The following is a 26755-nucleotide window of genomic DNA, read 5'->3' on the forward strand; positions in this document are numbered from 1 at the left end:
TGATTAGCAATCTAGGGCTTACTTTCTGCCACTTGGCTGTCTTGGAAGGTGCCAGGTGGAAGTTAGTTATTTAAAATCCAGAATAGAAGCAAAAAAAAAAAAAAATTAACAGAAGGAAAATAAGGTCTGAAAATGGACTTAGGGCACATTGAGGACATTATCAAGGATTCAAGAGGTGGAATAATTGACAAGAAAATTAAAATAGTTACAAATTTAGAACAAGTAAAAGATGAAGATCTCAATGAAATTGATTCAAGCAAAGCCTTACAAATGTTTCTTGATCACATTGTTATTAGTTCAATTCCAGGAATTAGAAATTCTGGAGGTAAAGATTATTTCATTTACTCTTTTTCTGTCCTAAACTTTCTAGGGTTTTATCTTGATTCCAATGTTGTTATATGTTAATTAGTTTTAGAGCTGAAATCTGAAGATAATTTGAGAGATGCAATCAAGTTATTGTACGAGAAGAATGTATTTGGTGCACCAATTTTAGATGTTATGAATTCAGATGATCTAACTACAAGCAAATTTTCATACCGATATATCGGTTTTATCGATTTTCCTCACATGGTTCTATGGTCTCTTGAGGTAATTATTTGTTTATTTCCCCATTATTTCATCATGTAATAGAAGTAGAAAAAACCTATTTAAACAGTGTGATGTTTGAGTCCGAGCTAGTTGTCGTAAATATTCATTTGATATAGCTAGACATGAGAGCATTCTACTGTATTCTTTGCGAAACTACGGGTCCGTTAGGGTAGATTAGCTTGGAACATTGTGATGTTTGAGTTCGGGCTCATTAAAATCATGGCTCATGAAAGCATAAGTAGTAGACATCTGATATTGGGTACCGATTATCGTACTATATTGTATACCATAATAGAAATTGATGTTGATTTGACCAATAACATCGGAGATATAAAAGCTATCTTGGCTTATTTTGTCGGTTAGACTAAAAAAAGATATGAGTTATCACATAGGTTGCTTGTTCTGTTGGATAGTTTTGGTATTGTCTCTTGATGGGGTGTTATTATATCAGATGTCAACAACTTCGCTCAAATTAGTTATACACGTTGTTAAACAGTCCATACCTTCTAAACACTCGTCCTATTTCAAGTTTTCGAAGTTACATAGTTCTAGCACAGAATTGCTAAATGAAGATCACATTGCGTATTTGATTATGTTAGGAACGTGAAAAAACCGAAGTAAACCATGGAGAAGTGGAGGGCAGTGGTAAAGATGGTGTGTTGTCAATGCTTAACGAAATCCCTCACATTGGAGAAACCAAGGTATGCTTCAGCCATTGATTCTAATAATCTGTTTGCCCACCAAGAAAAGATAAAATATGATGTTGGGTTTTTTGTTCGAATGAGCTGAAATGTCATCTCGGTGCTGATTTTTTGAGCTGATTTATGGTATACGTGTGTTGGTTTTCTGGTGAACTTTCTAAAAAGTGTCATTTGGGTGTTTTTTCATTCGCCGAACGACCTGAAATATATCATTCCGTGCTGCTTTTTTCGCTGAATGAGCAAAGCTCGGTTTATTATACGTGCATTACAGGTCGTAGAACTTGCCAAAGATTTCGTGTGGGATCCCTTCTTTCCAGTATATTTAGATGACACACTCTTTCATGTTTTATTGATGCTATCGAAACACAAATTGCAAGTAGTGCCAGTGATGGAGAAATCTGATTCTCAAGTCATTGGTTTTGTTACTCAGGTAATTTGAGTTTCTTCTTCAGAAGATCTTGTTATATATTCTCTACTTGGTATCAAAAGTATGATTTGCTTCTTCTTTTTTAGGTTGCAGTAGTTCAATTGCTCCTGCAATCCTCTGGACTAGATTGGTTCGATCGAATAGCAGACAGAACTCTTTCTCAGTTTCGGTAAATCAACTTCGGAAGTAGTCCCATATGGACAAAGGGAACTTTCAATTCCAAGAATACAATATCTCGGAGATGCCCTAGATATTATATTCTTGGTCACCAAAGTTCCCTTTGTCCATGTAGGACTGTTCTCACATCAACATTTAAGAGCGTAGGAAATTAGTAACGGAATTGAATGACAAATTCTTTTCTTGAATTCATTTCAGGTTTGAAAATGGTAGGAGTCTTGTGTATGTATATGGAGATCAGAGTATAGCATCTACGTTTCATAACTTATGGGTCAATAAACTTGAGGAAATTCCAGTAATTGGCCGAGAAACAAGGAAACTGATTGGAAGTGTGAGAATTAACGATGCCCATCTGCTGGTTGACGATAAACTGTTTCATGGTAGAAAGTGAGTTGATATCTGTTCTTCTATCTTTTCATCCAGACAATCATAAGGATTTATACATCTACATATTGAATGAACATTTGCAAACTCACAATCTGATCAGATTTCTGATATTAGATGCATAAAGACAGTTTATTTTTATCATTCATTAACTGGAAAGAGCTACTAAAAATAACAAGATTAGTAATTAGTAAATGAAACTATTGACATGAACTCAAACTTGTCAGTATCGAGTTTCAAAAAAATCATGGTGAACTCAAAGAAGAAACATTTAGTTGGTTAAGCTTTGGCCAATTCTAGGACGGAGTAATTAGTTGGCTAACCCTGGCGAATTCTAGGACGAAGCAAGTAGTTGGTTAAGCACTTAAGTTAGCCAGAGTCGGTCTACCCATCAGAGACCTATATAAACTGTCCTCCCTCTACAGAAATCTTGGTTCCACCTCCGGTTGTTAACCCTCTGTAATATATTGTACCATGAATTGATCGATTGATAATTTTAACAATTACAGGAGTCTGACAGTGGAGGAATTCATCCGCTTCGATACCAAAAGAATCGATGATACACGCTTTGAATCTACGATAGAAGGAGGTGTCGGAACATTTCTAAAAGCTGCATACCTCCCCTTGAAAAGTGAATATCGTCCGAGAATGGATTCACCTGTTACCAACAAGAAAACCGATACTTTGAAAGAAGCAATGAAAGTACTGGTAGAATCGGAAAGCAACTGCAGTTTCCTAGTTGACGAACTTTCGTGTCTAACAGGTATGGTGACATTAAGAGATATAATTATGCAGTTTTCTCCACCATCAATCGATTCAAGAATTAATGGAGGTGGATTCTTTCAATCTGCTCTTGAACAATCTGGTTGTCATTTAGAGAACACCAAAATTGTACGAAACAATTAGTCGAGCGAGTTTTCTTTAAGTATAAAAAGTTGATAATTATTGTATTTCATTCTTCGACATTTATGTTCTGACTATGCTAACGAAGAATTCGCTGTCTTTTTTTGTCAGATAATGTGATACTATGATTAAAAAAAAAAAATTACTTCGACTCGGCTAAAATATTGAAATTGCTAGATCACTCTGTGTGGTAAATGTGAATTGGAATTCCAATGGAAGTCACAATTCGTAAATTTTGAACTTATGGGTTTTCTAAAACTAAAATTTAAAAGTACTGATGTTGGGAAGCATGGGATCTCATTTGCCTTTACAATAGATGTTGGATAAATGGTTTCCCAAGCTGTTAAGTCTGATAGTCCCACTTGAGGAGAATAGTCAGTCTGACCAACGCGGGTCGGATCGGGTTTGGGAGTTCTGGAGTTTGGGTGAATTTAGAATAAAACAAATATTTTTTTGGTATTTATTATTTGTTTCCTTGTAGAACAAGTAACAGATATCCTCAAATCCCACAACTTCCTTCGTCTTATGGGAAACCCTAAAGTCATGTTTGGCGCGGGGATGGAATGTGATTCCTGGGAACCACATTCCCGCAACGTGATTACTGGGAATCAGATTACTGTAGTTTGATGTTTGGTTTGACCAGGAATGGGAATTTGATTCCTGACATATTTCTAATTAGGTGTTTGGTACATATAGGAATGGGAATGTAAATATTTGTAAAAGTTCACCTTTACCCTTACTTAAACTATGTAAAATACACATCAATTTTTTTTTTAGTATAAAATATACACATCAACTTTGTAATATATAAAAATCAGTATTATTTTTTCAAATTCGTAAAATACATGATACATCCAAAGGTTAGAATTTAAAGATAATAAATGAATATCTTAATAAAAATTTATCTAAAATAAAATTTTGTTCGTAAACTTAAATAGAAATTTATCTAAAATTAAGTTTTGTTCATAAACATAAATATTACTTATTTATGCCAAATCCTACAAAAAAATAAAATTGGTAAATCAATATTTTGTTAAGGATATATTTTTTAATAAATATTAATATATGTGATTCCGGGGGAATGGGAATCACAAACCCACCTACCCCTTGGGTTTGTTATTACCCCTTTTTTAGGGAATCACATTACCGGGCCCACACCATTCCCGCAAGCCAAACAATGATCTGGAATGTGATTCCCGGGAATCACATTCCATTCGCACGTCATTCCCGCACGCCAAACATGGCCTAATAGTGTCTACTTGATTTATAGATAAGACCTAAACTAGAATAGAGAAGCGCACAACTACTAAGAGGGATTCAACTTCTACTAAATATTGAAACCGATTTTCTGCTTCTTCAATATCATCTTCTTCAGTGCAGATGAAGATGATAGCTGTGGTAAATCCTTGGGAAGTGTTCGGAGTTATACAATTTGCACCGAGATTGTACCGTAATCACTTTCAAGGCCAGCCTTCATACCATGAGACAGCAAACTCCGTTCTTGGTTTTTCTGAGAAATAATACTTTTCATTGATCCAACCTTATATTAAACCCAAAACTTTATCTTCTTTTTGTTTGACATACAATTATTTTGTTAGCTTGTTAATTTCAATAATTGTTAATTTATACTTCCGTTGATAAAATAATTATTAATACAGGTATTGCGTTAAATTCTTCATAGGTCCCATATGGGTCTGAGATCCTAGCTCTTTCGACAAAGAGTAAGTGAGACGTCACAGACTGGATATAACATTTTTGCCCTTTGTTGTTTCTATATGAAACACGGGAAAATGTTGTACCAAGAAGTAACATGTTATGAACAAATATTTATGCAGTATTGTAGTTCATAGTAGGTTATGAAAAATACAGGATTCTTAGAAAATGAAAAAAATCCCTGAAAACATATATGCCTATTTGGATAAGGAAATAAGCAAACTTTGTGAAACGAAGTCTTGTAAGAGCCTTCAAAAGATGGTTTAGGTAATACGATAAATGTACAAACGAAAAACATAATTGATTTTGATATATATAACAATTATTGTTTTAGAGAGATGAACATCTGATGAAGCTTAATCAGATGACAATAAGTCCAATTTAGTCTCGATTCGATCTCTCTCTTGCTGGAAGTGACGTTAATAATAAACCAATGATAAAATTTCACCTCTGATTGGGTAATCGAAGCGCTAAAGTAAAACATGGTTTAGAAAGAAAAACAATGTTGTATTCGAGTTAAACAACAACATAAGATTTTTCATAAAGCATTGTGAAAGTTCATCATACATTACGTAAGTTTGGAAAGAGAAGGTTTGAAATAAGGCGGTTCATAATACATCACGAAAAATCATAATGTATGACGGAATTGCATAAAGCAGAGTGCATTTGGTCTAAAAATTGGTTTTAGACCTCTCATGAATCATGTTTCTTTCCCGAGTAATTTTGCATAAAAGTAGGCTTAGCCTAAAAAAAATTGGACTAATTGTCTATTTCTTGACTAGCCAAGACTAATTACCCATTCCTTGACGCAGAATGGATTTAGGTCCATTTTTCTTATAAATACTAGTTAAAAATTAAATTTATTATGTTTTTTCATATGAGAGATAAGGGACTAAAAATAAAAATGTTGCCCCTCCACCTTTTTTACATGAAGCAGGGACCAAACCCATGAATTAATAACTAATGGGTCTGACTCGTTAACCTTCGAGCACCCCGAAGCAACACGTCCATCCCTGGATAAAAAGGTCTGCCCTCACCTCCTCAGCAGAGCTCCCTCCGAATATCCATTGAGAAAACGTTACTGTCATTCAAGATGACAATATCCCGGACATACTCGTTAGGGGAGTTACGGTCTTCATATTTATGATGACAACTCTTTGCGTTACCGCCTTAAAGAGACAACTCATCACTGGGTAATGATCGACCCAAGACACTACAAATGACGGAACCAAAAATGATAGCGGATGGCTGATTCTGGGCAAACACATCAACTACTGGCTTAAACATCATCATCTGCTATCTAAACATCTGAACCACTTTCTCTCTCACAGAGTCTACTCTTTGATAGAATCCCGCTTTATTACTAGTTTTGCTTTCTTCCTCCCATCTAAGTACCGGTCTTATATTCGGATACAAGACCTCATCAAATACCGTCCACAGAAGGTGCCGTAACTTATCAAGTATCGTTTACAGAGGGAGCAAGACCTTGTTAAGCATTCACCAAGGTACATGACCTTGTCAAGTACAGGATCTTTGAGGAAATAAATAAATACTTTTCAGAGAAAGTACAAGTACAAAAATTTATCAAGGGTTCGTCTATTCTCTCTCTCTCTCTCTCTCTCTCTCTTACAACCACTTTATCAAGGGTTCGCCTACAACTACTTTATCAAGGGGTTGTTTGCCTTAGAAAGGTCAGACTCTTCTCACATCACCCACGTGATTATTTACAAGTTCAGACCCTTAAAACATCACCCACGTGATTATCTACAAGGTCAAGACCCTAGATATTCCCCCTTTATTTATGGTACATACCCCTAGACGAGGCAAACATCTCCAGGGTTGTCTCATCCACGAGACAGACCTCACAAGTATTATCATAATCTCTTTCCAAACAAGTCAGTCCATCAGTAGAAATCGAGCTCCGATCACTCTACGAGCCATGCCTAAACTCCAACCATCCAACCAGCGGTAACGTTCCAAGGGTATCGTTCACGTATCTGTTACTTCTCTTGCAAGCTTACTGACTTGACCGTCGGAGCCCCCTTAGGCCGGCATCATCCCGGTGTCTCAGGGACCTTACTGTCATGTGTGTTTTGTCTCTTGTCACAAGTATAAGCCCAAAGACATCGTCGGTGCCCGCAAATAAATATTAACAGGTAAAAGTCCGACTTCCGATCAACGGCTCAGTCCTCTTGACTTCTTGACCGCGATTTTGACCCCTCACATTACCCTTACACTGTCACAATAACATTTTCACCCTCATATAGTATCAAAAGACACTATACCCTTATTCGTAAAATGACAATTTTATTCTTATGTTGTCAGAATGACATTTCTACCCTTGCAAAATTAACAAACGAAATATGTTTACACTTCTATATCAACAAACTTTTATCTTAATGTTTCCAAATAACATTTTAACCTTTTGTTATTAAAATTACGTTCTTACCCTTTTACTTTGTCAGAATGACATTTTGTTGATAAGAAGTGAAAACTGTCACTTTGGTAAAATAGGAGTGAAAATGTCAATTTATTAATAAAACAAGATAAAAATATAATTTTGACAATATACAAAGGTGAAAATGCTATTTTGTCAACGTAAAGATAAAAATGACAATTTAATAAGATAAAAGGGTAAAATGTCATTTAAATATAAAAAGTTAAATATATCATTTTGAGAAGATAATGGTAAGAATCTTGGACAACATAAGTGTAAATATGTCATTTGTACTATAAGAGCATAAGAATGTCATTGACAACACAAGGGTAAAATGTCATTTTGATATTATATTAAGGTAAAAGAAAATGTAATTTGAAAATAGAAGGGTAAACATGTCATTTGGTACTGTAGAAGGGTAAAAATGTCATTTTCCAACATATATGTAAAAGTGTATTTTGCTAATGTTGATGGGTAAAAATATCATTTTGATCATAAATAAAGATACATATGTTTTTATATTGACTATGATAATCATTATAAGGGCATTGATACATCAATGCAATGTGATAAGCGCGATAATACCGAATTTCAACCTTACAGAAATTACTGGCCTAAAAGCCAACGAAACTACTGTTATTCTCAACGAAACTACTAGCCTAAAGTCTACCTAACTATTTTATTTCCATGCATCGAACTTGAGAATCTCGTATGTCGGAGTAGATACACTACACTTAACTACCAATTGTTGGCTTTTAAGATAAATATGAGGTTTCATATATTCAAATATCTTAAAACATTTTTTTTTTTCTGTTCTCGACATTCCATGGAAACTAGTTCTGAGGGGAGCAAAGAATTAAAAGTAGGGTATTTCATGGAAATAAATTCTTTAGGAATTAAAGCTATGGAAATATACTTTCCACGACAACTCTTTTATTTCTACGGATATAGGTGACAAACACAACCTAAATTATTTTGACCCAAACGACATGTTTTTATTTTTTTATTTTTTTTTATTTTTTTTATTTTTTTTATTTTTTTTTATTGTAACTACGGAGGTATTAATAGATCATAAACATACAATACGTCCTTAACAAAAAAATGAACATACGGTACGTTGCTTTGTAGATTTTGAAGGGGGGGTAAAGAATTAAAAATAGAGTATTTCATGGAAATAAAGATTTTAAGAATTAAAGATATGGAAATATACTTTTCACGATAACTCTTTTATTTCCATAGATATAGGTGACAAACACAATCTAAATTATTTTGACTCAGATGAAAATTGTTCTTATTTTAATTACAAAGGTATGTTGTTTGGTAGCTTTAAGTCTAAATTATTAATAGATCATGAATATACGGTATGTTGGTTGGTAGATTTACGTCATATCTCTTGCTAACGGTATCATAAAAACTCCGACTCGCTTTCAAACAATTTAAAGCACTTATCAGATAATTAACCTTTCACACTCAAGTACACTCCAAGTCAACCAATTTTGTTCTTGTTACGTTATCTATTTGCTCATTTCCATCCAAGTCTTGCACATTTTTGAAGATCCTTAAATACGCCGATAACAAAGCTCTACTCACATTTTGTGATAATGATTTAGCCGGTCATAGGTTGTCTAATCATATTTTCGCATTCAGAGTTGATTGTGTTTTAAATGTAAAAATGTTGATCAAGATTCTGTCATTATTGTTGGGCGTAATAAAATCAAAATTTAAAGAAAATTACTTATAACATTGACAAGTGGGATTGTGTATGATATCACTAAGATTTCATCCTCATGATTTATTACTATAAATAATTTATATTTCAAGTATGTAAGTAAATCTGATTCATCAAAATGAATTAATTCAAAATTGGAATACAGCCATGCACCTAAGTTTTCTAAAAAAGATACATACTTCACCCATCTATATATTGTATGGTAACCAAGAAGAAATAAAAACACATTTGGTTTGGTTATCATTTGTAACTCAATCCCTTTGTGTTCGACTCTCTCTGTCTCTCTGTATCTCTCCTTCTGTCCTTCATCTTCTCTAGCGGAGCTCCAAGGTACGTGTGTTTTTTAGATGTGCTCTACCAATAAATCATTTTTCTGTTTTTACATAAAATTGATAAAAGAAAATCATATTAGTTCGTGTAAATATTTTGTTGATGAAAGATTCTGTAACCTTCATAGGTTTTGCTTGGAAGAAGATATAATTTAAGATCTAAAATAATTTAAAGGCTCAAAAAGACTCAAGAATCATGGGTTCTTAGAATAGTCCCATCTTGATTTACAGATTAAAGTAAGACAGATTAATTTGTCCCAACATAAACCCTATTATGGTCACGACAAAATAAGTCCTTTATATTGTGGGATACAAATATGTAAGAGACATACTATTTTCAACCTAAAAAAAAACAAACTAAAAGAAACATTACCCTCATCCATTATTGAAGTGGTTTAGAAAACTAAGCTTGTAAAATTATATGTATAAAAAGAAACCCTAAAGCAGTTGAAATTCACAAATTGTATTATCAAAATACTCATACAATATTCATAAAGATAAGACAAATCAAAATACTCATACACTATTCAAAATATAAGACAATTTTGCTCATTAACAAAGTAATTCTATGTTAAACACAAATCAAGTAGTCTTATCTTTGTGTAGAATATTTTTCTATCCCAATATACCCCAACTCATTAGTTGCTCATCATTCCTGTTCTCCTAATGATTTTATGCATGAAGATTGGGGGTCCTTTTGAATTGGAACGAGTTAAGAAACCCCCGACTTATCTCTTTTTTCTTTTGACGAAAAACAATCCAAATCATTATCGTTTTAGAGAGGTGGAATGGGTCATCAATCTGTTAGTTCTGTCTTTATTTCCTGGTCATGCCGAAACTATGACTAGCCTCTAATATAAGATGCAAAAAAGAAACATTTGGATAACAAAAGAAGAACGATTAATTTAGTCAATAGCCATCTCTTACGTAAAAACGTTGTATTTATGACATTTAATTACTCAAATAGAATAAATAGAACACGGAAACTATTCAATACACATACCTAGTTATAAAGCATAATATCGTTTTTGGCGAAATAATTAAACTCAAGCAGTTGGAAACTGCCAAGCCGTACAATATCAGTAACAGTCTAGCGAGTTGAACATGCACAACCTTATAATTAATGTTAAGTTCTTGATGGAACTAATTTAACTACCTCTCAACATATAACTCCCCACTTATTCTTAAAATAACTACCTACCATTTTCATCTTAAATTTGTGTTGGTTATGTTAATATTGAGGCAAAAAATAATTTTATTTTGATTTTCAAGAGATGAATTTTGTAGGAATTTGATCGACATTTCTTTTTGTTGTATGATTGTGATTTGTCTTCATCTGCTAACATGATCGACAAATTATCCGGTGGCGGAGACACGAGCTATACTAGAGTAACCAATAAAACAAGCTAGGGTTTGATTGTTATAACTAGGGTTATTTTCCAAATGGGCCCCAACTTTGTGACCAGCTTCCTGCCTGGTCCCCTAGATTAGAGAAAATACCCATATGACCCCCTTTTTCCATTATCTGTAACTTTCCGTTACTCTCTCTCCTCCATCTCATTTTCTCTCTCTGCCACATCATTTGACCATGAATGATTAGAGAAAAGTATTGAAGAATGATTAGATCTCAACAATAGAAAATAACTACTCTTATTGGAAAGGAAAAAACAAAAAAAACACTAAACTTGAACTAAAAACCGATAAAAGCTGGCGAACGGTAGCCATTAATGGAACTACCGCCGCCGGCAAGCGGAAGACTCTATTGACTAACCCAAGAAAAAAAAACCTAGAAGTTCTGATACCATGTAAGAAAAGAGAATTGTAATGATTTGTATTGATTTTCATAGCTATTATATAAGATCATTATAAGGAGTAGTACAAGAAAAAAATTTAAGCAATTGAACAATGTGAGACTATATTGGACTATATTCCTAACAGCCATGAACTTACCCCCATTTAGGTCTTTAACTTTCAAGGATGCTACTTACTGATTCTACCCACAATTTTGTTCAAACTTTAACAATCTCTATGGATGAAAAAACAAGGTTTCGAAGAAAGCCCAAAAATAGTTTGAAACTAATAATTGTTATGTTTGATAGAAAGTTTGATAGAAAGGATTGAAATTAATGGATGTCCTTGTTTTAGATTCGTGAGATTATGTGAGAGATGGATGGAGGGGTTAGGGTTAACTCCACTTTGACCGGTGCCTACATAGTTGGACGGTGCTAACAGAGAAAGGAGCAGTTAGACCAATTTGTAGAAAAATTTTATACTCCGGATATTTTTCTTTATTCTCCAAATAGTGACCTATTTTTTAACCTCATTCCGTGATACTCTCATTTTTCTAATGGAAAAAAATATCGTAATTGATCAAAATCAAAAAGCCTAATTGTAGTTTTATTTAGCAATTGTCTTTTCTCCCGGGAAAAAGTATACCCTTGCTTATATAGTTTAGGTTTAACTTGAAATTTGGTCATTTTGTGTTCCTCCCAATTATCTTCTCATAGTCATTGTCTAAGAAGATTAATGAAAAGTTAAACCCTAGTAAACTTATACCAATGGATCAAACCAGAGCAAAATATAGATGATTTTCCTCTTCAGAATTAGTTGACATAAACATCTTCAAGATGTAACCTAAATTTTTCTCTTCAGAATTAGTTGATCATCAAGATGATTTTTCTGATCATTGAGATCAATCAAACTGGTATAAATCTTAGTTTCTTAACTAGAAGATATCAAATGGTTATTATGATTCTTTTAGACCAGTTTGATCGACAACCTTATAATTGCAAATGTTAATCCATAATTCTCTTATGTAGCAGATGAGTAGTTTGGTTGAGAGACTGCGAAATAGGTCAAATCGAAGACCGTTGTATAATCTTGATGAATCAGATGATGAAGCTTATTTTGTTCAAGAACCAAAGGGTCAAGATAAGCTTGAAAGAATTGTTAGAACTGATGCTGTAAGTTAGGGTTTTCACTTAGCATTTTCAAATTTGCAGTTATATATTAGTATGTTTTACTTGATCTATATTTCTCTATTTTCAATTGTAGAAAGATGATTCATGTCAAAGTTGTGGAGAAAGTGGGGATCTTATTAAATGCGAGACTTGCACTTATGCTTACCATTCAAAATGTTTACTTCGCCGAGTGAGACGTCCTCCTCCTGAAAGTTGGAGATGCCCAGAATGTGTATGATACTTGGGTTATAATTCAATAGTTTTGATTTAAACTTGGTTATCGATTTTATGGTTTAGTTATCCAAGGTCTGAATGTTGCAGGTGAGTCCTTTAAATGAAATCGAAAAGATATTGGACTGCAAAATGCAACCTACTATAGATGATGAAAGCGATGCCTCAAAGCCTGGCTCGGAACAAATATTTGTTAAACAATATCTTGTCAAGTGGAAAGACCTGTCTCATCTTCACTGCACATGGTAATTCTTGAGCTCTTATTTGTGGATACTGATCATTTTTATACGAGAAATCTGTTTGTGAAAAGAGCTGTTAGATTAGATTGTCCTGCAAAACATGTTGTCACTTCCCGCTTGTGCTTTGTCTTACTAATAGAAGATTTCACTTCTCTCAAAAGGAAAGGAAACTAATAAGATTAAGAAAGCAAACAATGCACTTATTTATAGAATTTATGGGAATGTTAACATGGAAATTTATTGAATCACACACCTATAAGAAGACCAACAATCAGATTGTTATGCTGACTTCTTTGCACTAAGGTTCCATCCATAAAGAAATTGTTGCTTTAATCAACTCCCGCATTATCTACAACTGGGCCTAAGGTGGGCGGCAATACCAGGATAAGAAATTCTTCAGACAACTGTAGTAGATTACTGATTGACTCCGCCTAGTTTTTTCCATAAAGAGCATCAATTAGCCAATATAGTTCCCGCCATTTGAAATATGTCTTGTGTTTTAGAGCTTAGGTGCAGCATTCACAGAAAAAGATGACATAATTGGTACTTTCGCAGTTTGGTACTGGTCTATTATGTTTTGTTTTCAACCCGGTTTTTATTTTTCTTGGTGTTTCCTAACTGCAATATATCCGACATTGGCTGCAGTTCTATTTGTTTGCTTATGTACGAATGCTCTTGTTCTTTTGGCCTCTCGAGGTTGCCAGTTGAGATATTCACTAACTTTCTGTTTACCATTTGACTCAGGGTACATGAGAATGCATTTCTAAAGGCTTACAAGACAAACCCTCATCTGAGAACGAAAGTGAAGAACTTCGATAGAGAAGCACAGAGTAACTCTGAAGATGATGCGATCCGACCTGAATGGACGACTGTTGATAGGATTCTCGCCAGCAGGTATGCAACCATCGGTGCTATTAGAAATGATACTTAGATTATGTGAAATTGCAGGTTGGTTAAATTTCAAATTGGAGGTTAATCTGATCCTGAACTTTTGACTGCATTTATGTTCCTCCTTTTGTCTACTTGATATCTTCGCGAAATCTATATCACCTAGTTTCGATCTCCATTCGGCCATAACCCCTAGTTCTATGAAGAGTTTCTTGTAGAAGTCCCTTACTTTAGCAGGCTGCTCTGATGGTCCCGAAATCATATCCTACCAATCTTAAGTCGGAAGCGTAATAATTGCAAAATCATTTTGTTTCTTAAATATGGAAAAATTTCAAGTTGGCTGAGCACATTCCTGAATCTAAAAGAAAATACATTACTAATGTTATTCAATCGTATCTATTAAAAAGGTACTTATTTTGGGTTTGGTGCGGGGGATTGGGGATATTTGCTAAAGAACAAATGACGTTTTTGGGTTTGAGTTAGGAAGAGTTAATGTGGTGAAATGGGTTTGACAGAGCTATAGTTGTTGGATTGCGTTAAAAGAAGTAAGAGTGTCTTACTGTCTTTTACCTTTGACCAGTAGGGGCACATGTCCCCACTGGCTTTCCCCTGCCTATAATTGGGGTAGTTATGTTCTCTTTCGTTTCATCATCTAACGTACCACAATTCTCTTGGTTGCAATTATTTGTATGCTCTTTGTTTCTAACTATTCTTAATCTTTCCTGAATGTTACTTATTTATTGTTTTAGTTAGTTATTAGTGTTATTTCTTAATGCTTCCGCGGCACTTACATCATATAAGTAGTATCATTTACTTAATTTCTACAGGGACAACGGCGATGAGAGAGAATTTTTTGTTAAATGGAAAGATCTTGACTATGACAAGTGTCAGTGGGAAGTTGAATCAGACATTGCAGGGTTTCAATCTAAAATTGAAAATTTTGAAAGAATTAATTCGCCCTCCCGCAATGCATCTTCAAGGAAGTGCAGAAGCTCTACTAGAGATGCGAAGGTATCAAGAGAGAAGCAACAAGAATTTCAACAGTTCAATCACACCCCTGAATTTCTTTTTGGAGGTACTTATTCTCTATGCAGTCCATTCCAGGGCTAACACATAGTTCTTTTTTGTAATTATTATTTTGCTTGTGGACTGCCAAAATATCTAATAAGCTTTGGTTCAATGAAGGCTCATTACATTCCTATCAGTTGGAAGGGTTGAATTTCTTACGCTTCTCTTGGTCTAAACATACACATGTCATTCTCGCAGACGAGATGGGTCTTGGTGAGCTTCTTTACAAGAAATTTTAAAATTTATGAGATTTTCTTGCTCACATTACTAACTAGCGTGGGGCTGTGGACTGACACTTAAATTTTTATTGTGTGTAGGTAAAACCATACAGAGTATTGCTTTCATAGCATCTCTATGTGAAGAGAACCACTTTCCCCATTTAGTAGTTGGACCTCTTTCAACATTGCGTAATTGGGAGCGTGAGTTTGCAATCTGGGCACCTCAATTGAACGTTGTATGTACACAAATTGACTTTGATCTTATCGACTAATTCTCACATTCTCAGTTCATTTCATGTTAACATGTGTTGTGGAAAATTGTTTTCACTGTTCTGATTTGAAACCAAACTTACTTCAGGTGATGTATCATGGAAATGGTGCGGCTCGTAAGATCATCAGGGACTATGAGTTTTACTTCCCTAAAGGTCAACTTAAGAATAAGAAGAAAATGAAAACTGGTGAAGCTGAAAACAAGCAAGGCAACTTAAAGCTTGATGTCCTACTAACATCGTATGACACAGTTAATTCGGACTCCACATATCTAAAACCAATAAAATGGGAGTGTGTGGTAAGATCACGTTAGATTGTTATTTGATTTGTTTGCCAAATTCTTTTGAAACGTAAATGTTGATATAGTGATAATTGTTTTGTAGATTGTTGATGAAGGCCATCGACTTAAGAACAAAGATTCAAAATTATTTCACTCACTGAAGCTACTTACGAGTAATCACCGTGTGCTTCTAACAGGGACTCCCCTTCAGGTTCATTCCTTATCTTAATTGTTTTGTGTCTACGTGCTACCTCACTTTCCTTTCATTAAGGATGGAAATAGTCATGGATCATTAAGTATTTAACCACCTTTAAATACAATAAATCACAGAGTAGATTTAAAAACAACATTACTATCTATCCCAGTTTCTGCAATATTAGTAGAAAATATAAACAGTAACTGAGAAAATTATAGCAAAAAGAAGTAAGATCTTTCAGACCCTATATAATTGGTCTTGAGAACTCATTGGTGGTCACTGGTTCGATCCATTTTCATATTTATTATTATTTGGTAGCATTGTTAGTGCCAAAAACTATTTAGCCGTTTGCTATCATGACTTCAATCCAATAATCATTTATAACCCCAAACTATTAATTTACAACATAAACAAGTTAAGTATTTAGCCTCCTTTAAAAATAAATCACATAATAGAAATGAAACGATATTTTTCAGATCCTATAGAATTGGTTGTGTGAACTCATTTCTATCACTGTTAATGCCAAAAAAATTGGGTTTGTTTGCTTTTCTGATTTCAACCCATAATAATTTATAATCCCAAAATATTTATATACAATGAAAACAGGTTACCTTATTAGCCAAATTCTGCAATTTTAGTAGAAAATCTAAACATTAAATGCGAAATCACTAATAAAAATGAAATAAGAACTTTAATACGCTGTATAATTGGTTTGATCCATTTTCATATTTCTTATTATTTCGTATCATTGTTAATTCCAAATAATTATTTATTTGTATGTTTTAATGACTTCGAATCGTAATAATTTATAACTATTTATATACAATGTGAACAAGTTAAGAATATAACCACCTTTAAATACAATAAATCATCGAATTAATAGTAAATTCTAAGACCAACATCACCAACTATTCTACTGCAATTTTAGTATAAAATCTAAACATTAAATGAGAAAATCAGTAATGAAATCCCTATATAATTGGTTGTGGGAAATCAGTGGTGGTCGTCGGTGTGATCCATTTTCAGATTTATTATTATTTGGCATCATTGCTAATGCGAGAGAATTATTTATTTGTTTGCTTTTATGCTTCGAGCCCATGATGATTTATAACCCCAAACTATATATTTACAATGAAAACAAGTTAAATATTTAGCCACCTTTGTATACAATATATCACCGAATCAGTAGTAGATCTAAGAACATCATTACTACATATTTCAAATTCTGCAAGTATAGTAAAAAATCTAAAACATTAAATGAGAAAATAACTAATAAGAATGAAGATCTTTCTGTCCATATATAATTGCTTGTGGCCTGTGGGAACTCATTTGTGGTCGCTGGTTTGATCCATTTTCAGAACAACCTGGACGAGCTATTCATGCTGATGCACTTTCTTGATGCTAGGAAGGTTTGTATTTTTTTTAAAGATTTTTTCTTTATTTTTCACGGAGCGCAAAGTCTAGCGTATAACTTGTCATGAATTTTAAGATAGTTTCAGTTTTGGCTTCTCAATGTGGTTGCAGTTTGATAGTTTAGAAGATTTCCGGAAGGAATTCAAAGATATTATACAAGAGGAGCAGATTGCAAGACTTCATAAAATGTTGGCACCGCATCTTCTTAGAAGTATGTATCTTGAATATTTCTATACAACATATTGACCTTTTCATATCTTTTGAAATACATTTGGCAAGGCTTATTTTCTTTTGAAACGTTCAAGAAGACATAATTACCGCATTTCTAGTTTTTATTTTTGAAAGAAGCAAGGAGTTGAATGTTGATGAAACATTTACATTGAGGGTTCTATTTTCCTCAGATAATTGGGCCGAAGGCCCAAATTTTAAGCTTTTTTAGTTAAAAATACTTGTCAAATTTTGTTTACTTAAAAACTTAATATTTGTATTTTGTTTTTTTTAGTTAAAAAGACAAGTTATGGTATTTATTTTTCAGCAACATCGAGTTTATTTGAAGAACTAATCTGAACTTTTCTTTAGATTTAAATTGTACTTCAATATGTCTAGTATTTACTTCGATATAAGTCTCTGTGAGTAAGCAACCTATTAGACATTTAGACTTGAGTAAGTGCGGTTGTGTGAATAAATACTAGAATTTCTGAGGGGATAATAACTTCAAAAAAATCACAGGTTCTAAACTTTTAAATGGCACTTCTGATAATTAACTAAGAAATGACTCTCTTACTTGTTCTATTAGGAGTCAAAAAAGATGTCTTGGAGGGGATGCCTCCTAAGAAGGAACTAATTTTACGTGTCGAGCTAAGTAGTAAACAGAGAGAGTACTACAAGGCGATCTTGACTCGTAATTACGAGATACTGACTAGCAAGGGTGATGCACAGGTAGGAATGCCTTATTTTTGTAAACCAACCTTCTTTTCTCCCTAGTTCATGGTTAAGACGATTGCTTTTCTCGATTATCTGTTCAACCTATTCAGGTTTCTCTCATAAATGTGGTCATGGAACTCCGTAAACTTTGCTGTCATGCATATATGTTAGACGGAGTTCAACCGGTGATAGAAGATGCTAATGAAGCCTACCGGTAATGTCATTTAAATTTGAGTCTCTGATTATGTTTAATTTGTTTCTTCAAGATTGTAGTAGCATCCATTTGCCTATTAAATTTCCATTTACTATATGATAGCATGAATTTCAATTGATGATCCAAAGTAGGATTGTGTGTATTTATTTTTCATTCGTGTACAAATGTTTTGAAAGTCGAAATTTATTCCCCAAATTTCTATTCATCACTTAAGCATTTATCTTTGCCTTCATTACCTTTTACTCTTTTAATTAGCAGACAGCTACTGGATGCTTCTGGAAAAATGCATCTACTAGACAAGCTGATGGTGAAGCTTAAAGAGCAAGGGCATAGAGTTCTTATATATTCACAATTTCAGCATATGCTAGATTTACTGGAAGACTATTGTAGTAGCAAGGTTAGTAAGGAACTTCTTAGCCATATTTGTCTCATTCTGGTAAATAGAGTTGCTTTTTTGAGAAGTTTGTGGAATGTGGATTTTCTTCTTCTGCTGTCTTGACTTGATGCTTTTAGTGACTGGGTATATGTATGCTTTTAGTGACTGGGTATATGTTTCCTTATAACATGTTGGTTTGATGTTCTGTTGCTTCTCTTATGAAGAAATGGCAGTATGAACGGATTGATGGGAAAGTCAGTGGAGCAGAAAGACAGATTCGTATTGATCGCTTCAATGCCGAGAACTCTTCCCAATTTTGTTTTCTGCTATCTACAAGAGCCGGTGGAGTAGGAATAAATCTTGCTACTGCTGACACAGTTATTCTTTATGACAGGTACTTTGTTTGTTTTTTTAGTTTCAATTCCTCTGTAATCATGTCCATTATGATTCCATTTTTATGAACCCTTTCGTTTCTTCAGTGATTGGAACCCGCATGCTGATTTACAAGCAATTGCTAGGGCTCACCGGCTCGGTCAGACCAATACGGTTAGACTTTGTTCCTTTGTGGTTCATTCTAAGCAAGCATTTGGCACCAAATTTGTGGTTATGCCACGCGCAACTACTATAGTTTATTGATGACGCATGTTGCAGGTGATGATATACCGGCTCATAACACGAGGAACAATTGAAGAAAGAATGATGCAATTGACGAAGAAGAAAATGGTGTTAGAGCATTTGGTTGTCGGCCGGTTAGAATCACAAAATCTTAATCAGGTAATGTTTTACATTAGGCCACAAATGTATAGTGTTGCACATATTACCAAACAAAATGATGGTCAATAGTCTAAATATTGTCTTAGAATCAAGTGCGTGGAAAATATTAGTAAAGCCAACTTACTAATAGCCTCTTTCCTTTTCCTTATTTTTTAAACTAAATTTTATTACTATAACTATATTACTATTGTAATTTCAGCCTTATGACCAAAAATCAATTGCCTAAATTTTCTTTTGTCAAAAAGATTTAATATACTTTTTTAGGATTCAACTACCTGTGTAAGGTCCGTGGCCTTATTTCTTATATTTGGATAGTTTTTTAGTTTGTATGGTATATATTGTACTTTTTATCTGAAGTGCTGGGCATTTTATGGTTCTTCTGCATGATATACCCAACTGACAGAAAGCGCTAGTTGGAGTCTACGCAATTGAATTGCTATGTTGTTCGGTTGATGATAAAATTCCTTTAGTTGCTGCAAATGTCAATCTTCTATTTTTTGTGGTGTTCTTATCTTATATTTTCTTTTTTGTTTCCATCGTGATCGGCTGTTTTATTTTGAGTCACTTCTCTGAGATGTATTTTTCTCCTTCGTTCGTTCATTTATTGTTGCAATTAGCCTTTTTCCTAACATGTCGTTTCAACATTTGTAGGTAGAGTTAGATGACATATTGAGATATGGTTCAAAGGAACTCTTTTCTGATGAGGGCGAGGAAGCGGGTAAATCTCGTCATATACACTACGATGACGATGCAATAGACAGGTGAATTTGTTCTACAAGTTATCGTTATTGCCTTTATTCTTCTAGGGTTGTACTAGACGTGCTTGGGGGGGGGGGGGGGGGGGGGGGGTTGATATGATCTTGTCCATAAGGAAGTAATATGGAGATGATACCAAGGGAGATATCTTGAGGGATAATCTACCCGAAGCATCAATTATCGTCATAGGGACACCAGATTAAAATCTCCATTCCCATAAAATGTAAACTAATTTGCAGGATAGATTTTTAAAATTGTAGACAAAAAGTGAAGGTCTAATTTCTTAGAAAATCGACCCACGTAGATGTAGAAAATCGACCCATGATAGCAAACTGGAATTAACTAGAAAACTATAAGAAAGCAATAAAATAGGGAGGACGGAGCAAAAAGAAACCAATTTGTGTTTAGCAATACTAAGGTTGGGAACTATTATCCTAGTAATTAGAAAGTCTGTAAGGTTGGGAACTGTCATACTGCGGGCATTTCTGTTTTATGGTCCTAGCTGCGTAACTGGTTATATCTGATAAACGATGTATGCCATGAAGTGTATATCATCATTATTGGATTGTTTTGCAAGATCCCCAAACGATTGTTTCAACTAAAGGGTTCCTCTTTAACTATGTCCTTTGTGTGTTTGTGTGTGCGCGCATGTATGCACGTAAGCGTGAACAGATATTTACATACATAATTACATCTAACTTCCTAAGTGTACATTTTTGTTTGTTATTCTCTTTCCTTATGAGTTTACCTTGAGTAGAATACTTGATCGCGAACAAGCTGGAAATGAAAAGGCTACAGTGGATGACGGAGAAGGGAATGGATTTTTCGACGCCTTTAAGGTTTCTCTCTCTCTCTCTCTCTCTCTCTGTCTCTGTCTTTCCCATGCTATCATTTTATAGTGTTTGCGCATATGTGATTAGGCTCGTCTGCTTTTCTTTTCATCTCCTTCTGCCATAGTCATATATTACCAACACCCACCATAAGTTTGTACTATGTGTGTGATTCTCCCCTTTAAGGTTTCTCTTTCTCTCGTGCTATCATTTTATAGTGTTTGCGTATATGTGATTAGGCTCTCCTGCTTTTCTTCCTTCTGCCATAATCACAAGTTAACAAAAGTTTGTACTGTCTGACTCTCGAAATTCAGTATGACTCTTCTCTTTGCCAAATATGTAATTGATTAATCATATGCGAATCTGATTAATCTGCATTTGGTTAATCTATGTTTTCTTAATCTATATTTGGTTAATCAAAATTTGATACTCTTCGTGGACATTATCTTTTAATAAAACATCATTTACTTTTGGAAAATAAGTGTCAAAAAAGTAGATCAGACTTCGTAACATTTTCTGCCTGAAAAACTATCTTCCTTGAACAAAAAAAGTTTCTACTACTTCTGTCGAGGTGGTTGCTTTTTGTACTCAAAAGTGTTACACGTCTTTATATTTATGGAAGCATAAATTTCAAATCTGTACTATTTAGTAGCATTCTATTCCTTTGATATTTCTAATGATGATACTTCCTTTTACTTCTGGTAGGTTGCAAACTTTGGGTACATGGATGAAGTGGAACCTGCAGCTGAAGAGGAAGCACAGAAGGCATCAGTAGCGAATCAAGATACAACCAGCAGCTCAAACACAAAGATTTACTGGGAAGAGTTGTTGAAGGACAAAAATGACGTGCATACAATGGAAGAGTCTACTGCTTTGGGAAAAGGGAAAAGAAAACGCACGCAGGTATCTCCTAATTTTTCTATAACACTTCTTTGCTTAACAAACTGGATATTAGTAGAGAGATTACAGATTCAGAAAGGTACCATCTATGGAGAAAATAAATAACTTTCATGAATAAAACTAAAGATGCCAAGAATACAGTGTAGACCTGCATCCCCATTTTTCATGATAAAGCTCTACAGTTCATATTTTGGGTTCTTCTTCGCTTCTTTGTAGATGATGTCTTTTGAAAGAGACGACCTTTTTGGTTTGGAAGATATGAGTTCTGGTGGTGAGGATGATGGTAGTGAAGCTGAAACGGTTTCATCTGGAACAACGTCCGGAAGGAAGCCTCATTCAAAGAAGAGAGCAGGTGGTCTTTACTCATCTTTTTGATATATGAATTCATGTGCACATTTTCTGCTCGTGTAGACTAATTCATTTGAAACTTCGACAGGAGATAGCAACATGCCACTTCCATTGACGGAAGGTGAAGGAAAATCACTTAAAGTTCTTGGTTTCAACCAACACCAAAGGGCAACATTTGTTCAAACATTAATGAGGTATGTAGATTTAAGTTTTGAAATGGGAAAAAAATGTCAATGTTTCCGAACTATATGGAGGTTATTTTGAAAGCTAATATCAGTCTCTATTATTTGTCAGCTTTGGTGTAGGTGATTATGACTGGCATGAGTTTATTCCTCGCCTAAAGCAGAAATCTTTTGCCGAAATTAACGAGTATGAGTTCATATAAAGTTTTACACCTATAGATATATTTTTCAAATGGCTTTTAGATATGAAAGTTGTTCCAATTTGAATTTATTATGAGAATTGAATTAGAATGACAACTCATAACTAGTGAAGTGAACTAACTTGTGACTTGGTAGCTGTGTGGTGCTTTGACATTATGCCCTCTTATTTACCAGATACGGAACGCTCTTTTTGACGCATATTGCTGAAGATATGACTGAATCACCATGCTTTTCAGGTGTTTGTTCATTGAACACTGTTTTACGCATATGTCACTACATGTTGAACACTTTTAATACCTTTTTACTTATCTAATGTGTTAGTGTCTTATATCTTATGTCTTTATGGTTTTCGATAAAGATGGTGTACCAAAAGAAGGACTTCAGATACAGGACGTCCTTGCCAGAATTGGCCAGTTGCTTTCAATCAAAGAGAAGGTAAGTTACTATCAAATTGAAGTAATTTTTCTCTCAAACAATTCGCATGCTATTAAATCTCCAAGTATTCAGTTAACTAATTATGATTCGGTTATCTACTTGTGAGTCGGTTGTGATCTTATTAATATTTTTATTTTCTTAGAAGTTGGCTATTTATGTTTTTTCCTTTTGTTATCTTTCCGGGTACAACCATCTAGTGCAATAATTTAATTGTTTAAGCCGGAGTTCATGAGCAAGTGGATTGTGTGTTTTGCGTCATATTTACTTCTTAATGAAGTTGATATCTCAAACCCCTTACTAATATATATTGGAATATAATAGGTGGAGATTTTGCAAGGACAACCTGATAGTCCCCTTTTTTCAGAAGAAATCATTTCACGCTATCCACAATTGAAGGATGGGAGGTCATGGAAGAAGGAACATGATATACTACTATTGAATGCGGTTCTGAAGTATGTAGAAACACGATTCTCAGTTTATTGTAATTCTTTCTACAAAAAAGTTTATTGCAATTCGTAAAGTAGGCTCCTATTTAACAGGGACACAAGTACTTCCATGATTCCATCGGTATTCAACTCTGGAACGAGGGATTGAATACGACAACCTAAAGAAACTAAAACGTAGATACAACCATATAGAAACACAGACACGTACATGATATATTGCAATGAATTAGTTTATTATTTTTCCTTATATTTATTTTTGGATCAAATTGTACACAAACAACATTAACCTAGAGTAACCTTTAATTCTCCAATCACAATTTTATGTATGTATATTCAAGCTGCACATATCTAGGTTCACATATTACCCGTTGACGTGACTAGAAGTATTATTGTATCTGATACTAGTATCAGTGTCCGACATGGAATAAATCTGAAAGAGGAATAGAACTGTTATATTAACATGGGTAATCATGTTCTTCTCTACAGGTTTAATGTATTTAACATTGTTATCACCTTCTGATGATGTGTTTTCTGTTGTCTGTTTTAAATCATTAGGCATGGGTATGGAAAGTGGCGCGATATCCTTGAAGACAAGGATCTAAATATTCAACAGATTATTTGTCAGGAGCAGTATGGTCCGTGTGAAAATATTTCTTCCTCTGACAGTGCTCGCATGGATCAGAAAAAAATGGTTGAATTTATCAAGAAACGGGTCCATCTTTTGGAGAAAGGACTCGCTGCTGAGTTGCAAAAATTCAATGTAAGTTGAGCTGCTAGTTCTTTGATTAGTCATTTGATTCTCTATTACCAATACTGAAGTTAAGAGAGTACTTCTATGATTGGAAAATATAGCTCTTTTATTATCAGAATGATAAGATTTAGAGTTTATCTATCTTTTGCTTTGAAAGTGCAAGATTTTATTAGAAAGTCCTTTGGGGCAAACGAATCACGAGAATTTTATCCTAGCATCTCTCTATCAGATATACGTATGAGGCTCGATATAACCCACTTATGTTGTCTATTTGAGCTACCGGCTTTGGCAATTTCTCTCACCGAAAGGTTGGAAGTACAGTCATGTTCTTTATGGATATCAAATATAGGCAAGCCATCCAAGTACTGTTCGATATAAGCTCATTTCATTCAATTTAGCTAGTTTATGAAGCCACTGCTGATATTAGTGAAGAGATGAATATATGTTTGATTTCTTTGATGGCTTATATTACCTAGGTTTTTTGCTTCTTCGCTAGACGATTAGAAATTTATTGACAATGAGCAGGCGCCTGAGTCCTTTGGGAGGTTACCTTTTCTTATTCAACTTTGTTGTGTTTCCACAGGCTGACAATGAACTGAGCGAGACAGCAAGCAGGGAGCAGGGAATGATGTCCAATCCGGCAACGACAACAACTTGAAATTTGCCGAACCAGATGCGGAAATTACTGATGCGGATCCAGAAAGACAGCGGAATTGCCAAGGACGAGATAGAGGCATGTATCAAAAGATACTCCAGAGGCTTCGGGGTCGAGTTTTCATTAGCGGAAGAAGGCCTTGGCCAATCCACATAACCTGCTTGACGAACGTCAGCGAAGGAGACATCGTAAACTGGTCCATGGGCATCGCAATAAGTCCTTTGTCCTACTACAGGTGCTGCCACAACCTTTACCAAGTCAGAACAATTGCGACCACCAGATCCGCTAATCTGAATTATTCGCCCCAGCCAACAAACTCAGATCCTCTGCGCGGAATATAATACAAAAGTACTCCAAAGACTCAAGTATAGTCATTCAAGAAGACCCTAGCAGAGTTCCCCAACCTTGACTAAGTAGAAAGGGAAGTAGTAACTTCTTCTCATTTTTCTTCTGGTTACAAATGGTCAATTTATGTTTTAGTTACAATTTGAAGTAGTTAATTTGAAAACATTGAAAACCCTACTCTATATAAAAATTTGAAACTCATTTATGTTGTTATTTTATGATCATGAGATTGAGGGTCTGAGACTAGTAGTTTGGCTGTTGAGTACTAAAACTGTTAAAACAACAGGTGTTATGTTAAGAATCTAGCTCGCTCGAATCTGAGGCTGTCTTTTAACCATACTTGGTCAACTTCTTTTTATCAAGGCATTGGTGAAAATACAGTGCCTTTAACAAGTTTGGAAATTCCTGTAAAATTTCCCTTTGTTGAAACATCCTCACAAATATTCATTTGATATAGGTAGACGTGTCCGCTAGGCTTGGAGCAGATTTGTGATGTTTGAGTTCGGGCTCATTAAAATCATGGCTCATCGAAGCATAAGTAGTAGACATCTGATATTGGGTACCGATAATCGTATGATATGATATACCATAATAGAAATCCATGTTGATTTTGCCAATAACATCGGAGAAGTAAAGGCTATATTGGCTTATTTTGTGGGTTAGACTAAAAAAAGATATGAATTTCCACATAGTTTGTTTATTTTGTTAGATATTTCCAGTATTTCTCTGATATCGCAGTCATATAGACTGTTGTGTGATTATGTCAGATGTCAACTACTTAGCTCCAATTAGTTATAGGCATTGTTAAACAATCCATACCTTCTAAGCACTCTGCCTATTTCAAGTTTTTGAAGTTGTACAATTTAAAACACAATTGCTAAATGAAGATCAAATTGCGTATTTGATTATGTTAGGAGAGTGAAAAAACTGAAGTAAACCACGAAGAAATGGAGGACAGTGGTAAAGATGGTGTATTGTCAATGCTTAAAGAAATCCCTCATATTGGAGAAACCAAGGTATGCTTCAGGCATTGATTCTAATAATCTGTTTGCCCACCAAGAAAAGATAAAATATGATGTTGGGTTTTTTGTTTGAATGAGCTGAAATGTCATCTCTGTGCTGATTTTTTGACTTGTGTGTGTTGGTTTTCTGGTGAACTGGCAAAAATGTGTCATTTGGGTGTGTTTTCGTTCACCGAATGACCTGAAATATATGATTCCGTGCTGCTTTTTTCGCTGAATGAGCAAAGCTCGGTTTCTTATATGCGCATTATAGGCCGTAAAACTTGCCAAAGCTTTCTTATGGGGTCCCTTCTTTCCAGTTTATTTAGATGACACGCTCTTTCATGTTTTGTTGATGCTATGGAAACACAAATTGCAAGTAGTGCCAGTGATGGAGAAATCGTCCACAATCGCGGTTGAATCTCGGTTGGGGTATGTGGCCACATACTCCGGCCACATATCCCGG

The 26755-nt window shown here is 34.5% G+C and overlaps 2 protein-coding genes across 6 annotated transcripts; both read left to right on the plus strand.

Moving 5' to 3' along the window:
• The first annotated feature begins 5 nt into the window (after positions 1–5).
• Positions 6–3290, plus strand: LOC147551654 (SNF1-related protein kinase regulatory subunit gamma-1-like). The gene is made up of 7 exons (XM_086671961.1): positions 6–325; positions 410–588; positions 1188–1289; positions 1561–1719; positions 1803–1885; positions 2092–2280; positions 2787–3290. The coding sequence occupies exons 1-7, from the start codon at positions 133–135 to the stop codon at positions 3181–3183; spliced, it is 1302 nt and encodes a 433-aa protein (XP_086528087.1). The 5' UTR covers positions 6–132; the 3' UTR covers positions 3184–3290.
• An 8309-nt stretch (positions 3291–11599) lies between these two features.
• LOC147551655 (CHD3-type chromatin-remodeling factor PICKLE-like) lies at positions 11600–25534 on the plus strand. Of its 5 annotated transcripts, none has more exons than XR_015238662.1 (29): positions 11600–12092; positions 12211–12351; positions 12443–12580; positions 12670–12824; positions 13563–13712; positions 14534–14781; positions 14892–14987; positions 15092–15228; positions 15351–15560; positions 15646–15753; positions 17097–17147; positions 17263–17362; positions 17948–18090; positions 18186–18289; positions 18548–18686; positions 18890–19059; positions 19145–19211; positions 19317–19439; positions 20091–20200; positions 20953–21034; positions 21731–21928; positions 22142–22280; positions 22362–22467; positions 22568–22642; positions 22831–22892; positions 23015–23091; positions 23413–23572; positions 24093–24297; positions 24872–25534. XR_015238662.1 is itself a non-coding variant. In XM_086671952.1 (29 exons), the coding sequence occupies exons 2-29, from the start codon at positions 12211–12213 to the stop codon at positions 24944–24946; spliced, it is 3540 nt and encodes a 1179-aa protein (XP_086528078.1). In that variant the 5' UTR covers positions 11600–12092; the 3' UTR covers positions 24947–25534. The 5 variants fall into 5 exon arrangements, 4 of the variants coding, with proteins under 4 accessions (XP_086528078.1, XP_086528080.1, XP_086528079.1 ...); XM_086671952.1 differs by having other exon boundaries at positions 23413–23543; XM_086671954.1 differs by having other exon boundaries at positions 22142–22277; positions 23413–23543.
• The last annotated feature ends 1221 nt before the right edge of the window (positions 25535–26755 follow it).

Source organism: Eschscholzia californica, unplaced genomic scaffold (assembly GCF_041429995.1).
Source record: "Eschscholzia californica isolate CP2 unplaced genomic scaffold, dmEscCali1.0.p SCAF_3, whole genome shotgun sequence".
In the NCBI taxonomy this organism is placed as follows: domain Eukaryota; kingdom Viridiplantae; phylum Streptophyta; class Magnoliopsida; order Ranunculales; family Papaveraceae; genus Eschscholzia; species Eschscholzia californica.